Source organism: Lytechinus pictus, chromosome 16 (assembly GCF_037042905.1).
Source record: "Lytechinus pictus isolate F3 Inbred chromosome 16, Lp3.0, whole genome shotgun sequence".
NCBI classification, from domain to species: Eukaryota; Metazoa; Echinodermata; class Echinoidea; order Temnopleuroida; family Toxopneustidae; genus Lytechinus; species Lytechinus pictus.
This window is the reverse complement of record NC_087260.1, coordinates 17,370,621-17,386,741: the sequence shown is the minus strand read 5'-3', so window position 1 is coordinate 17,386,741 and position 16,121 is coordinate 17,370,621. Positions and strand designations below refer to the sequence as shown.

Genomic DNA, 16,121 nt, shown 5'->3' with positions numbered 1-16,121 from the left:
CCGGGTTTCAGTACCCGTGTATATGTATGTGCATACATGTAGACAAAAATGATATAGTGTAATGATGTATTATGTCGACTTTTTAAAAACTCATAAATTCAGGGTATTTGAAATTACATCTCCCACATCTAAAGTGCATGTCTGTTCAAATTGTTTTCTAGATATGATGTATATGCGCATACATTCATCGCTATATTGGCAATCAGTGCTTCCTCATTGTTAAAACTGGGACATTGCAGGTATTTCCGGTTGGAAGAACTATGACAACGATGGATTTCCATTTAGGCGAGGTTGATCGAATCAATCGCAACTCTTTGTAAGACGGTGGCCCTGATCTATTTTTATTTCAATTTCTTTGCAGCCTCAGCACCCGACCGCTTTCAGTCCAGAAATGGCAGTTATGTCACGAGATATCCTAATGCACCGTTACCGCATGCTCCCATACCTATACACACTATTCTACCATGCACATAAAGACAGTTCGACAGTCGTGCGCCCTCTGCTGAATGAGTAAGAACACTTATATTTTATTCTACAGATTCTATGAGAGGACGTCTATTCACATCATGACTGATGCTAAGCAATTCTAATCTATACTAAGACATCACACGTTATTTAAAAAAGACAAAGCATCAAAGCATTGTTTAAATCGTTTTTAATCTTATTCAGAAATGGTGCAGGGATAAAGAACAAGGAACAAGGCGCTTTTCAATCCGGGGGGGGGGGGCACTTCCACTGACGGGTGGATACCATGCGCGACCATGGGCTTTCGAAAAGCACCCTAAACAAGTATTTTCCATGCGCTGAAAATGCACCCCTTAACAAGTATTGGCGCGTACGTAGTATTAAAAACAAACGGTACCCTTGAATTCCCTGAATTGACTCCCTGAACAAGTACAACGGTATCTTTATTGTTATGTCACGGACGTGACCACGGATGTCGGCTTTACATTCATTGGGTTTAGTACTACCCCACGCACCTCGCTCAAATCGGACCCTAAACCCCTACACGCGCAGTGTTGGGGCAAAAAGTACATCTTATAATACAGTATTTTAGTTTTTTGTACCCTCGAAAATTGGACCGTAAACACATAGTTTTTCTGGCGAAATATATATCTTTCTTTGTCATTATTTTAGTGTTTTTTACATCCTTATTACGTAACGTACGTAACGTGCCCTATCTTGAAAAAAGAGATATTTTTTACTCTTTTTGGGGGGTCGCACATGGTATCCACTCGTCAATGGAAATGGCCCCCTGGGTTTTCAATGCTCAACATAACGTGGCAAAGATAATTTAAGACAAAGGACATGATGAGAGAAGCAAGGTATGAACGGAGATTGGATTCCGACATTGCCGTTCCATTCCGTGCTCAAAAATTCGTTTTAAAAATCGAAATGATTACATACGTTACTTTTCTACTTCAATTATTCTCCCGTGAATGTTATTTATAATTACCCCCTTCAATCCAGCTGAATTCGTCATTTCCAGATATCACCTCCAGTGGCGTACCTAGGATCACAAATGAGGGATTTCGCACCAGAAAAAAGAATTGACAAGCAAAAGAAAAACAAAAGGTCTTCAATCACAAATGAAGGATTTCGTACCAGAAAAAAATTTGACAAGCAAAAAAAAAAAGAGCTTCAAGCTCGTCAGGGGGGGGCAAAAAAGGTCTTTCAATCTCGTCAGGGGGGCAGGGATACGTCCTTTGCATGGGTTGTGGCTCGTCAGGGGGACAGACTGCCCCCTCTGCCCCCCCCCCCCCGTTGGTACGCTAGTGTCACCCTCCCATCTCCACATTATGATAACTGTTTATTATTGACCTTTGTCAATTGTACTTCGCTTCTCAGGTTTGCATCTGACCCCATGACTTATGACGTAGACAGGCAATTTTTGTGGGGACCAGCTTTTATGATATCTCCTGTGCTAGAAACGGTATGTAGCTGTGAACTAAATATCACCTTTATTTTAAGATTTCGAATTAAATGAGTAGTACTACTAGTAGTAGTTGTAGTAAGTGCACTACTAGTGTATTATGTATTGTGTAGAACTAGTGAAAATGATAAATGGAGGCAAAAAAGGCAGGAGAAGAAAAGAAAGAAAAAAGGAAAAAGAGTGTATTTTTTCATATTCAAATATTGTTTTTACATTCTTGTTCGATTTAAGCGATCAAATTCTTATAATACAATAAAATTAACATATCTAAGTATTCTCCCTTATTTTATATTTGTAATTATTTCAATACTACGCATAAAGCATGGCAAATCTGTTACTATTTATTCCGTGATTTAAAAAAGTCGTAAATTGAATACAAATATTTGCTTTCCCATATGAATCTTTCTTTGTGTCTTATCATTTGCAGGCAACATACAACGTTGAAGTATACTTCCCAGATACAAGATGGTACGACTATTACGACGTAAGTTTCTTGAAATAATTTCGTATACGAAACAATATGGATTATGAATGATTCAATAAGACTCTTAATAATCATCGTTGCGGCGGCGATGTCGCTTAATGTTTAGCAGGTGTTAAAAGACCTGACAGATAGTATTTGAATAACTCTTCACACCGTAAATACTTCGTTTTGTCAGTACTGATAATCTATGAGATATTTTCTATTATTATTATCATTATTATTATCACTGTCATTATGATTATGATTATCATCATCATTAACATCTATTTATGATAATAATGATCATACTTGTTTCTTTAGCGCTTCACACTTCATCAGAAGTCTCTAAGCGATCTACAATAATGCAGCATAATTTACCGTGGTTTTATCAGAGCAGCAGTTACGCGCGATGTGTTTCAGGGAAAAATTCCTGCCAGCTACCCATTTACCTCGTCAGCGTTGAGTGCAGCACAGTGTGGATCAATTTCTTACAGAAGGAAAGTACTCCACGGTTGGATTCCAACCCACGACCCTCTTCAATGTCCGGAGATGAATCAACTGGGCCACAACGCTCCATATATTTAACGATTTTGTTGAACTTTGGTTCACAACACAAAAAACAGAAAATAACGAAGAGTTACCTCGAAATTTTCGGCTGCTAACTGCAACCTTCGTCAGCGATGTGACCCGATTTGACCTTAGTGACGTAATGATCGATGATCGGGTCGTAGACATTCGGAAGCTTGTATCGCCCCCCGTCTCTGTTGAGAGAAGGTCTGAAACTCAAGAAAGAATTCTCGCAGGAATTTACTGATCATCTGAACTTGATTGATCCGGACATTCAATTCACCACTGAAGGTGAGGAAGGACGGTCGCTGGCATTTCTTGACACTTTGACGGTTATTCAACCAGACGGCAACTTGGATATCAAAGTTTACCGTAAACCTACGCACACCGACCAATACCTGAACTTTTCCTCTAATCACCCACTTGAACATAAGCTTGGTGTGATCAAGACTCTTTTCCATCGAGCGGAAGCGGTTATCACAGATCCAGTCACCGTTTCTGAGGAAAAAGCACACGTTAAACGGGCTCTCTCCAAGTGCGGCTATCCTAGTTGGGTCTTCAACAAGATCGATAACTCAGCTAAAGGAAAGTCTCCGCCTAGAAAGGACAACCCCAAGCCACCCAAAGGACAGATTGTACTTCCGTACGTTAAAGGATTATCGGAAGCCCTTCGTAGGAATTTCAGTCAATTTGGCATTAGGGTGTGTTACAAACCAACAAGGACCCTTAGACAGTACTTGGTTGCGCCGAAAGATAAGACAGAGAAGAAGGATATCACCGGTCCTATTTATTTGATTCCTTGTCAAGGACAGACGACTAAGGGTCTATGTCAGGAATCTTATATAGGAGAAACAGAACGTTCCCTTAGGACAAGATTCCTTGAACACCGACGCCCTAGCTCCACTTCCTCCGAGGTATCTCAGCACATCCACATCGAATCCCCTGGCCATTGTGTTGACATCAACAAGGTACAAGTGCTGGACAGGGAGCCGCGGTACTTCGAGAGAGGTGTGAAAGAGGCCATCTACATCCGGGCGTTCAGACCTTCTCTCAACAGAGACGGGGGGCGATACAAGCTTCCGAATGTCTACGACCCGATCATCGATCATTACGTCACTAAGGTCAAATCGGGTCACATCGCTGACGAAGGTTGCAGTTAGCAGCCGAAAATTTCGAGGTAACTCTTCGTTATTTTCTGTTTTTTGTGTTGTGAACCAAAGTTCAACAAAATCGTTATCTTTTACCAACACAGATGAACTTTCATAATCGTGCTCCATATATTTTGTTTATTTATTTATATATTTATTTATTCATTTAGTTATACATTTATTCATTTTGTTTGCACATAATTGTTTGACCCGAGTCCAGGACGACACTGCTGTTTTGATACACCGACTTTTTACAAAGGCTGGTTTGTAATGAAGGACTTTTGACCAAAGATTATCAGCTTTATAGAAAGCGTCTGCTAAGTGATAGCTAACATGCCCTGTTGCCAAGTTGAGGGAAACAGCCTTTGTATCCTCTCCTCAGAATCATGTGTATCGCCTATGCAAAACTTTCATTATTTTTTAGAATTACTATTACTTAAAAAAAAAAAATTTAAGTAGTTAAAATGTTTTCTTCCTGAAAAAAAGACGCTGTGAGCCAAAAATGAGCCCCGTCCCGAATGGTGATAAATCCACTGAATTGGCGAATATGTCATATCCCACGGAAATCGTGCTCCTTAAGGCCACCGCACACCTTACGACTGTTCGCGATCCGATTTTGGAACAAATCGCATTTTGCTCATTTTCTGAAAATGTGAATGGAACATATCATTTTATTTGAGGTTGAAATTAATTGAAAGAATACTAATATAACCATTTTGAAAGATTGCAAGCCTTTATTTTAGAGTAAATAGCATATTCACAGATTTGAACATAGGTATTTGTACGATGATTTAGAACATTACACAGTTAAGCCCCTTTCACAATTGACGTACGACCTGTTTACGACCGCCTGCAACAGTTTTTGTATTGTTGTTGCACGATCGCACGAACTCGAGGTGGTCGTGACTGGTCGCATCTGAACTTTGAACTTTTAAGTAGTCGCATTTAGTCGACTGGAGGTCGTACAACACTTGCACATGTGCTAGAGACCTACAGAGACCAGTCTTGCGACTGGGTGCGATAATATATAGGCCATAAGACTGTTGCAAGACCGATCGCAATTAGGGCTTGCAACATTCCACTACCGTTGCATTCGCATGTATGCGACCATTCAGCCCCTTTCACAATTGATGTCCGACCAGTTTACGACCGCCTGCAACAGTTTTTTCTTGTTGTTGCACGATCGATCTCTAGCAGTCTTGTGAGTACTCGCAGTCGTTGTAGACGATCGCACGAACTCGAGGTGGTCGTGAATGGTCGCATCTGAACTTTGAACATGTTCAAAATCAAAACACGATCAAATACGATCGATTCACTCGCATCAGATCGTACCATCGGTCGGGCGATCTTCGTGCGAGTGTTGTTCAACGTTGTACGACTTGGTGCGAGAGGTCGCACAACTAAGTAGTCGCATTTACTCGACTGGACGTCGTACAACACTTGCACATGTGCTAGCGACCAACATGTACAGAGACCAGTCTTGCGACTGGGTGCGATAATATATAGGCCATACGACTGTAGCAAGACCGATCGCAACGGCTTACAACATTGCACTACCGTTGCATTCGCATGTATGCGACCGTTACACTCGCAATCCCTCGTGCAACACTCGCATCTAATCGCACGAGCACAATAAGAGCATATGCGACTTACTCGTGCAACGGGGTTTACTGGTTGTTTTTGTTGTACGACAGCTGTTGTAACTGTGAAAGCCTATGTGCGATCTTATGAGATTAATAGCGATTGATGCCTGTTGAAGCCTGTCGCACGACCAAAAGGTCGCAAATGGTCGTACGTCAATTGTGAAAGGGGCTTTAGATATTCCAAGTCTCAATATTAGCATCACATTCTACTACATTTTATTCTGAAATCGGGTCGCAGACCAATCGTAAGGTGTGCGGTCGCCTTAATGCATATATTCGAAGGATTTTGGATATTGGTGCGTGTATTTTATTGCATTTACAGACAACCTTGCCTAAGAATAGGACATAATCATTCACCATTACGCCACTCAATTTAGCAATAGTAAATTGACTTTTTAAAGTTCTTAATAACATTGTTTTAAAGATCACGGTAGTGTGATCTTGTCATTTGCAAAAGTTCGAGCTTTTAAGGTAGGATAGTTTTTAGTCTCCGCCAAGCTAGAGGATCTTATGATTTCCCCACCTGATTGGTTATTAGTGAGGAGGGGGGGGGGCGTACCCTTCCCTTCCCCTAGCTTTTACGTCAGTGTTATTGAAAGGAGCATTCAGTTTAGCTTAAGCATTTTTATTCATCCTGTGTCAAATGAACAATAGCATAATACAAAATAAGCATAACAAAAATGATACATATAAAATCAATAGCTTGATTCGACATGATGTAGAAAACAAGAGAAATGAGACACTAAAAAAAGAAACAGAGCTTGTAGAAAAGTTAGTGCCTCTGAGATTAAATACAATTTAGTCATAAAGTCGAAATAAGATTGCATATATAAAATCACTGACCATTATACATTGCCTTAAAGAAAAGGAGGTAAAAACAGCTTAAACACTGATCCAACCTTGCGCCTCTTTCTATCTTTCCGGAGTATTAAAATGCTCCGCCAGAGTATTAAATGAGCCAATTATGGCAGAAACGTGCCGGAAATTTCACTTTAAAAGTTTCCCTTTACAGTAAAATTTACTGTAAAGGGAAACTCCTTATTCTCGCTTGGCCAGTCACATTTTAACTGCGGTCGTGCCAGCAGTACGCTTAACTTTTTCCACATCAAAGAAACACAGAAGTTTCTTCCATATCAAATATTCAAAATGATACATCCATCAATTTTTATAGCACGCTATCACAATCGCTTCATGACAATCATGGTGCCGCCAGGGGTATTTCTTAGTTATGAGCATACATTCAAATCGAACCAGAATGCCAAGGGGTACATATAAGCCCATAAGCCTCTTCCTTCGCAGATTTTCCCATCCCCTTCTTTCTTTGCTTTCCTTTATCTGTTTTACTGGTTTATTTTTCTCGATGAAATACAAGGGGCACTCATCCCTCCTGGTACCTCGTCCCACCTAGTCCTCTCTACTGAACGATCGATGTGATGTATCCTAAAGAAAATGTAAATGATGTGGTGTAATGTTTTTTTAAATATGTATATATTGAAAACCCTTCTAGTATAAAGACTATAAACACGTCTGTCCAATATGAAATAACAATATTATTTTCGGCTACTATTTCTGTACCTCTAAAGTATTTTGAGCTACAAAAACCTTTTTTTTTTTTTTATCATTAAAGTTGGCAGTTCCGATTTTGATAAAATTTTCAGTGTTTTGTTTGTCTGATTTTTCTTAATCTGTTCAAATCATATTATTTTCACCCTGGAGTACCCCTTTAACTTACGAACCCGTATAAACATGAATTGCTTTGAATGTTCCATAAATTGAAGGGAATTTTTGTTTGTTTAACTCTTACATATTTAGTAAAAAGAAACCATCTGACATTTCTTTTGGGAACCAAAGAACTTAATGGTTTCCATCATTATTTTTAAGAGTAATACAAAAAGAGGCAATTTGAGGTGTTTAAAGAAGTTTTGCATTTTCTTTTATGAAACCTAAACGCTGCCGAAGCCTAAGGGTTACAATCTATTCTCATTAGCGTGTTTGAGTAATGAAAACCTCTGGAATCAGCTAGCATGAGCGTGATTTCATCGACGTGTTTATACAGAGAATATAACTTCAAACTCATTTTGAGAGGTTCCTGTATTAACACACTCTACCTCGAAGGTGTCATGTGCCGTGTCTATTATACAGAAATAAAATTAAAGAGGTCCTCTCCCACTCTCGCGAATCAACCGGAACGAGCTCGAAGTTGTATTCTTTTCTCTAAACGTCAAGTCTAAGAAGATGGATGTGATTTATATAAATTTACATTTTTTTAAGGGTACGGAGATGACCGAGCAACGAGGTCAAATATCACTATTACCAGCCCCTATGGATCATCTTAATCTGCATGTAAGAGGGGGATATGTCCTCCCGACCCAACAGCCTGCCAATACGACGGTCTACAGGTAACGATTATAAATGGAGCTACTATTCAGTATTATTTTAAGAATAGTTAATGTGTCTGTACAATTTCATTTTATCCACACTTAATACAATATCATTTTTCTAAGAGTCATCATCCTCAGCACCGTTGTTATTGCCAAGCTTTGCCTATTTTAAAAGGGATTTGAAACAGTAATTGTGAAAGGATGACTTGAAAATAAAGATTTCATAATGTTTCGGGTAGTGCAAATGAAATTGAGTGATTTTACACATTATTTGTACTGTACTTAATAAATCGTAAAATTTGGGGTTTGTTTAAAGGTACTTACAGAAAACCACAGTGATGCAAGCAGAATTTTAATATTTTTTTATCATTTTATTATTTTGTTGTTTATTATTTTGTTTATAGGTAAGAGGAGTTCATAGAAAACTGAAGGGTTCATTTCATTCTACCATATCTTTTTCTTAATCATGCAAAGAAAAAGTGACCTCCCGTTGCTAAAAAGAACATAATTACTGTAAAGAAATTGTGCAGCCAACCTAAAAGTTATTACCCCCAACGGTCACATTTTCCACTTTATAAAGTCTTAACAAGATCAGAATAAGAGAAACAGTGGCGTATCTAGGATTTTCCACAGGGGGGGGGGGCAAAATCGGCCGCCAAAAAATTTGACAAGCAAAAAAAAAAAAAAAAAAAAGGTCTTCAATACAAAAATAAAGGTTTTCGTACCAGAAAAAAAATTGACAAGCAAAAAAAAAAAAAAAAAAAGTCTTCAACCTCGTCAGGGGGGGGGGGCAATAAAGGTCTTCAAGTTCGTCAGAGGGGGCAAAAAAGGTCTTTTAAACTCGTCAGGGGGGCAGGTATGGGTTGTGGCTCGTCAGGGGGGCAGAGTGCCCCCCCCCCGTAGGTACGCTAGTGAAGAGAAAGCACAGAATTGCCACTACTACCCACATGACCTTTTATACGATTTGCTGTCCACGCCCCCGTACCTTTAAACAAACTAGTGAGTTTTTTTGCTCCGCGACATGCGGAGGATTCAAGAACACAGTAAATGTATTCGAAATTCCCGTCGAAATACAAAGTACAGCTGGGAGGTCTTCGTCGAAAATCGATGGATCGGAACATCAATTTCGTCCCAAGTTTCGGAACTGACTGAAAATCATAAATCTGTCGTTTGTTGAGAATCAAGAACCAAACTGCTTTTTTGATTCACCAATTTTCGACAAGGGTTTCTTTGTTCTCTTTGTCATGATGAGCATTTAGCCAAACATTTTCACATTTCTCAAATCTTCCGCACGTCGCTGATCAAACAATTCCCTATCATACGGTATTACGCATGGGAGTTGCTTTATCATGGACAGTAGGTCATGACTCACAGGTTCACGATCTAATTAAAGCATGTCGTAATTCACCACTTTTAACGATCACTATCTAGCCGTCTGAATCCTTTGGGACTCATTGTCGCACTCGATGACGGACACGAGGCTCATGGTGACCTCTTCTGGGACGATGGCGAGTCAAGAGGTAAACTGTCAGACTGTATATATATTTACATAATGTATGCATATATATTTCTATTTACATATATCAATACATATATTTACATATATCAATACATATATCAATACTTGGCTTTGCCAAGTATTGAATAAGCCTGTCATGATTCTTGTCCCATTACTTTCATGATAAAAAGGGCGTTATCATTTAGATCAGCGGGCTTCTCAACCTTTTTTTACCCGAGGACCACTGTAACTCTCAGATTTTTTTCGAGGCCCACCCAACAAAATTTTATGAAAACGTCCATTTTGATGACAAAAGTGTTTCGTGAAACTTGAACACAAAGCTCCGAAGCACATTCGAAACAAACAGTTTGAGAACTAATCTGCATTCTCAAATGTCCGGTATGGGCGACCAAAACATACACAAATTATGCATGCACATGAGGTTCACATCAAAGTTAGATGATGTGCATAGTGTGCATGTGCATGCTTTGCAACTTGCATAATACATATATTGAGATTATTTGCAATGGAGACGCAATCATCGGGATAGTTCGCTGGATTAATCTTGAAATTGCAATCCCATGTCAACTTAGGATTATTTGCAGAATAGCGCACTATTTATGAATTATCCCGCTAATTCGAAGGTGTAGACCACTCGGGGTTATTTATTCACGGCGTCAGACCATAATGCATCGATGCCTCGCTCGAGCACGAATTGCGCTCGAAATTAATCGCGAAGAGGGTCGATCAGGCTAAAATCTCGAGATTGAGCAAACTTTTGTATCGTATTACCAAAGGCCTTGTATTGCTCGTGAACCCCCTTTTGTACCAAATGGTTATAACTTTCTTTGTTTAACGTAGATATACGAATCAGGGCTCCGTAGCGAAAAGGTTTGCGATGAATTGCAAATATGAAAGAACCGCGCTGATTGGTTCCCGGTCAGTAGTTTAAACGGAGTGCGCGTGCAATGATGATTGTGATTGGTAATTCGTATTTAGCGATTGATTGCAAACATTTGTGTTACGGAGCCCTGGTTTGGTAAACACCTTCTACTTGATACTTCTAATCTCTAGTCACTACACAGAACATATATGTAGGCCGACGCCGTGTACACCTACGGCAAGCTCAACTTCTGCTTCGACTTCTTTCATTTATTTTATAAAAGTTTACTTTGCATTCTTTATAAATTTGTGTAGAATCTGTTATTCCATTAAATTTACACCCTTTTTGGGTTATATTTCACTTTTGATTTTATCATAATACTTATTTGCTTTATCTATTTGTCTGATATAGCAAATAAACTTGAAGAAGATCAGTGGCTGAAATTTTGCAAAGAGTGTGAATCATGTTATACAGTTCGTCCCAAAAAAACTATACACTTTTTTAAATGGTTGCCAAATAAAAAATATATCACTTTTGGGGAAAACACTTACATATTATGGAAGCCAAAAAAGTATTCTTTCAGATGACACCAAAAAGTTGGAAAACTAACTATTCATGCTTGAGCAAGCACTGCCCACTGAAACAAAGAGTATGAAAATTAGGCTGGGCTTGAATTAGCCTTCACATTGATCTTTTTTTCAATAGTAAAAATGGGTGAAAATATTTTGTTTATCAGATTTGAAAAAGCGGTAGATTCTATTGAAAAGAGAGCAAAAAAGCGGTAGGTGGTCAAAATGCTTGAAAAGCGGTAGACTACCACCAAAAGAGGTAGAGTTGGCAACTATGCCATTTTGTAGGCGTCAGTCGATCCGTGTATGCGTGAAGAGTCACAGATAATTGAATTGATACAAATTTTGACCAAATTTCATAATTTTTCTTGCTGAAATTCGCATATTTGATTTACAGTGCGAAATAAATGGATGGTGTTTCAAAGCCATGTACAACTTTCTTTTCCATGGAAACAGGCAATGACAAACAATGACAAAAATTGTCGTTAAAATCAATTATTTCATTTAAAACAATTTTATGTTTAAAAGTAAGCGAGAATATACAAATGGCACTAAAGTGATAAAAGCAAGGAGATTAGTCTTAAAGGTAAAGTAAATCTCTTTCCTTCTTTTCATTTCATGACTCATTTCATAGTATCATTTGCTAATGGATGATCTTAGTGAGCCAAATCTATAACTGATTTTACTAGTGCGCCCTCCTTTTCTTCTGAATTCATAAAAAAAAGTCTGATTAAAAGCCTCAAGAAGGTAATTTGGCCCGGGGCCATCTGACAACTAATGCCAATTGACGATTTTGTAAATTTGTGTGTTTCTGTTATTTTCATTTTCTGTATTCTGACAAGATTTGAAGCGAGGGTGTGATGGCTTAACGTCGAACCATGTCAGGTCACAACTGTAAAATTAGTTGACGATTTCGCGCCCATATTTCAAGATACATTATATTTTACCAAAGGTCGAAGGGTACTGACCTTATAAACATAGTATCACACACATAATAATGTAACCAGGTACCTAGGTGACTTTTGATCAAACAAACGAGGCACCAGTATCTGAGTATTGGAACATGTGGGGGAGGAACCCAACCTTTACCGAACTAAATATCTGGCGTGCGTCTCTGCTGCGTGTGGTACCTACAAGCAGGGCGCCAAGAAGAATCCCCTTTTAGAAAATTGTTTGCTGAAGAAAAATGATATACTTTTTCTAAGTCATGTGTTCCAACAAAATACCGTTACCTCGTTCGTTTGATTGAAGGTCGCCTTTTAGTTTTAAGCTGCCTGATGTATCGGTCAATAAGAGCAACACTACGCCCTCTTATGTTGCCCGATGATCAAGCTGATCGCGGAAACACACACACACAAAAAAACGCTATAAAACAATTAAATGACGCACATTGTGTAGTGGGAGTTTTAGAGATAATCAATTCATATTGACAATTCAAGACTACAATACTAGTAGTCTTTATGCGCACATGACAAAGTTTAATGAAAACTGAAAGCACAAGGAACCATACCTTGTGTTGTGTATATATTGTTATCGGAGGACATCTTGGTGCTCCGAAGTGCCGTGGCCGAGTGGTCTCAGGGGCCCGACTACACCATTAAAGTCCGGGATTTCTTGACCAGGTCATTTCCATCTCGCCTGCATAGCAGAGCGAGACTATAGGCGCCGCTTTTCCGACGGTGGCGGCGTCGTCAACATCAACTCTTATCCTAATGTTAAGTTTTTTAAATCACATCGTAACTTAGAAAGTGTATGAACTAGTTCATGAAACTTGGACAGAAGGGTAATCAAGTATTACTAAACATCCTGCATTGGTTTCAGGCCAAATAACCGAGGTCAAAGGTCACTAAGGGTCAATGAAGCATTTTAGGGGAATCAATATCGAAATCTTAACCTAATGTTAAGTTTATGAAATGTCATCATAACTTTAGAATTCAAAGGATATGGACCTACATGTAGTTCATGAAACTTACATATAAGGGTAATGAAGTATTAATCAACATCCTGCTGGAGTTTCAGGTCACATCACATGACCAAGGTCAAAGGTAATTTAGGGTCAATGAACTTTGGGCATGTTGTGGGTATTTGTTGAATTTCCATCATAATTTTCAATGTTTATGGAGCTAGTTCATAAAACTTGGACATAAGAGTAATCGAGGTCAAATGACCAAGATCGAATGTCATTTAAGGTCGATGGACTTTGGCCATGTTGATTGTTGAATTGCCATCATATTACTTTGGAAGTTTATGGATATAGTTAATGATATGTGGATTTATGAGTAATCCAGTATCATTGCTCATCTTGCACAAGTCGTAGATCACTTGATCACGGTAACATGTCATTTTAATAGGGTCAATGAACGTAGTATCACATTATTATATAAATTGGTTTTTTGTGAATAATTTTTTTTATAGTCATTTTCAAAGTCAGCACTGCTGGTATATTGAATCGCGTAATGTAGGCGAGACTGTCAGAGACGCTCCACGTGTTATTTACACTGCTCTTTATCTTGCATCGAATTAATGAAAATGGTTTATGCTTTATTAATACCAACGTGTGCACGTGTTTTTTTTTTTATTAAATTACGTAGCGTTCGATACTGTGTAGATTCAGCTTTGCTGGACATAGCCAATTATCAGATGTCTCATTTAAGAATCGGTGCATTTCGGCATATCAGCCGGTGGTGGCGCCATATCACCTTCAACATGAATCACCATGCCCATACCGAGCTGCAATGTAAGAAAATGAAAGTGAATTATTAAAAATAATAAAAGAGATATTAAATGAAAGAAAAATAGGAGAAAAGAAAAGTGAAAATGTTCTAAATAATTAATATTTCTCTTTTTCATTCACCTTTGAATATACAATTCAATAATCCAATGCCGCAAATAACGTTTATTGTGGATACCCTGTTGACTCTCATTGGCCTTTAAAATTTTTGGTGGTGTCACTTTGAATTTACCTATCTGTCCTGTAATTAAGAAATGTGCCCTAAAATATCAAAATTTAACTCCTAAAGCATCTATCTAATATTCATGTGAGAACGCGTACAAAATATGCCCAACAACTACCCTTGAGTTAAATCATCTTAGTCTAAAAGATATGCGTCTTGTAGAAGCATACATTTAATGCATTTGGTTTTTCTATGTAACGTTATTGATAACTTGAAACGCTACTCTGCTTAAAATTTGCGATGCAATCCGATTGTTTTCTCGCCATGATTTTGCGTTATTGCTACTTCTCATATTATTAAGCGCATTCCTTTCATTTTCATTCTATTTCCTTCAAAAATCAAATAAAAAATCTCTGATATTCAACGTCATGAAAAAATTCATATATATACTGCAATACTGTTAAAATACATGGATGCAGTTAATTCTTCTTTTCATATTTATTTCTCATTCTTTAGGCCCGTCTGCACCAGCCCGAGTTTACAAATAATCGGGCTATTTCTGATCTAGCAAATTATCCCGATCTGGACAATCTCGAGATTATTTGTAATGGAGACGCAATCATTGGGATAGTTCGCTGGATTGATCTTGAAATTGCAATCCCATGTCAACTTAGGATTATTTGCAGAATAGCGCACTATTCACGAATCCCGCTAATTTGCAGGTGCAGACGCATTTACTCATTTATTCACAGCGTCACCCCATAATGCATCGATGCCTCGCTCGAGCACGTTTTGCTTTTCTTGCACTGGTCATGCTGGTGAAGACCAGGTTTCTTAAATCTCGAGATCTCGACCTATCGGGCTAAAATCTCGAGATTGAGCAAACTCTGGCTGGTGTTCCTCGCGGCCCAACGGTTGAGAAACGCTGATTTAGATAATGCCCCAGTCATACCGACAACCGAAAAAATGGTATACCATCGCGTGGGTGATTTGTGTGACTAAAGGCCACCGCACACCTTACGACTGTTCGCGGTCCGATTTTGGAACAAATCGCATTTTACTCATTTTCTGAAAATTTGAATGGAACATATCATTTTATTAATTGAAAGAATACTAATATAACCATTTTTAAAGATAACAAGCCTTTTTTTTTTTGGAGTAAAGGCCAAATAAGTTTCAAATCGTAGCCAATCGTACGACTGCTATGACGTCATTACGACTAAAAATTAAATTCGTTTTTATTCATAGAAGGATGATAGCATAGTCACAGAATTGAACATAGGTATTCGTATGATGATTCAGAACATTACACAATAATACATTCCAAGTCTCATTATTATCATCACATTCTACTACATTTTATTCTGAAATCGGGTCGCAGACCAATCGTAAGGTGTGCGGTCGCCTTAAAGCTCCATACCTACACTCTAGATGCAAAAGAGCTAACCTGGTTCCTCATCATGCTTCTCCGAGAGTGAGACGAGGGACCACTCGTTTTGGAGCGCGAATGTGCGATTTACATCTTTTTACAGTGCATGATGGCTCCTTCTGGAGTGAACAGTGTATATTTTTAGACTGTTTCACTCCAGAAAAAGCTACAATGCACTCTCAAAAGATGTAAACCCCACTCCCAAACGACTGGTCCCTCGTCTCACTCTCAGAGGAAAGTGATTAAGTGATTTTTTTTTTTTGCTAGAAGCGTTAATCATAATTGTGTTGTGTATACTGTATATAAATCAAGGTGAATAAAAACATCAAGGGAAGACGATGTACAACTGTCAATACCAAAGATAATCTCCATCCAAAAAAAAAGACAATCCCGGCAATCATTAACACGATCGTTAAGCACGTCACTAGTGCCACCTGAACCAATGAGACAGAATATGAAACATTTCGATTAATTTCGATGATGATAGATGGCCTTATCAAAATTCATGGAAATGTTGGACGAGCTGTAAAAAGAATGCCTTGGCGGCTTAGTCGTCAGAATAGTGTATTATTTTGTTTATTTAACCATTGCTATAATTTTCATTATCTTTACATCAGCGCAGAAGTTTGCGTAAGCTAGTCAACAAATTGTGGCCATCAAATTAAAGAAAATTTCGATTTCGAACTGAGATAAACTTATCGCGTTGTAGTAAT

General features: G+C 38.4%; 1 protein-coding gene across 1 annotated transcript in view; it reads left to right on the top strand.

Annotated features, from left to right (window-relative positions):
- The window catches only part of LOC129279711 (sucrase-isomaltase, intestinal-like), a 47,108-nt gene that overhangs the window by 24,832 nt on the left and 6,155 nt on the right, over positions 1-16,121 (top strand). Inside the window, exons 16-20 of the mRNA XM_054915812.2 lie at positions 362-510; positions 1,849-1,933; positions 2,361-2,417; positions 8,026-8,153; positions 9,567-9,655. Of these exons, the coding sequence (XP_054771787.2) occupies positions 362-510; positions 1,849-1,933; positions 2,361-2,417; positions 8,026-8,153; positions 9,567-9,655 (508 nt within the window). The remainder of the gene's footprint in view (positions 1-361; positions 511-1,848; positions 1,934-2,360; positions 2,418-8,025; positions 8,154-9,566; positions 9,656-16,121) is intronic.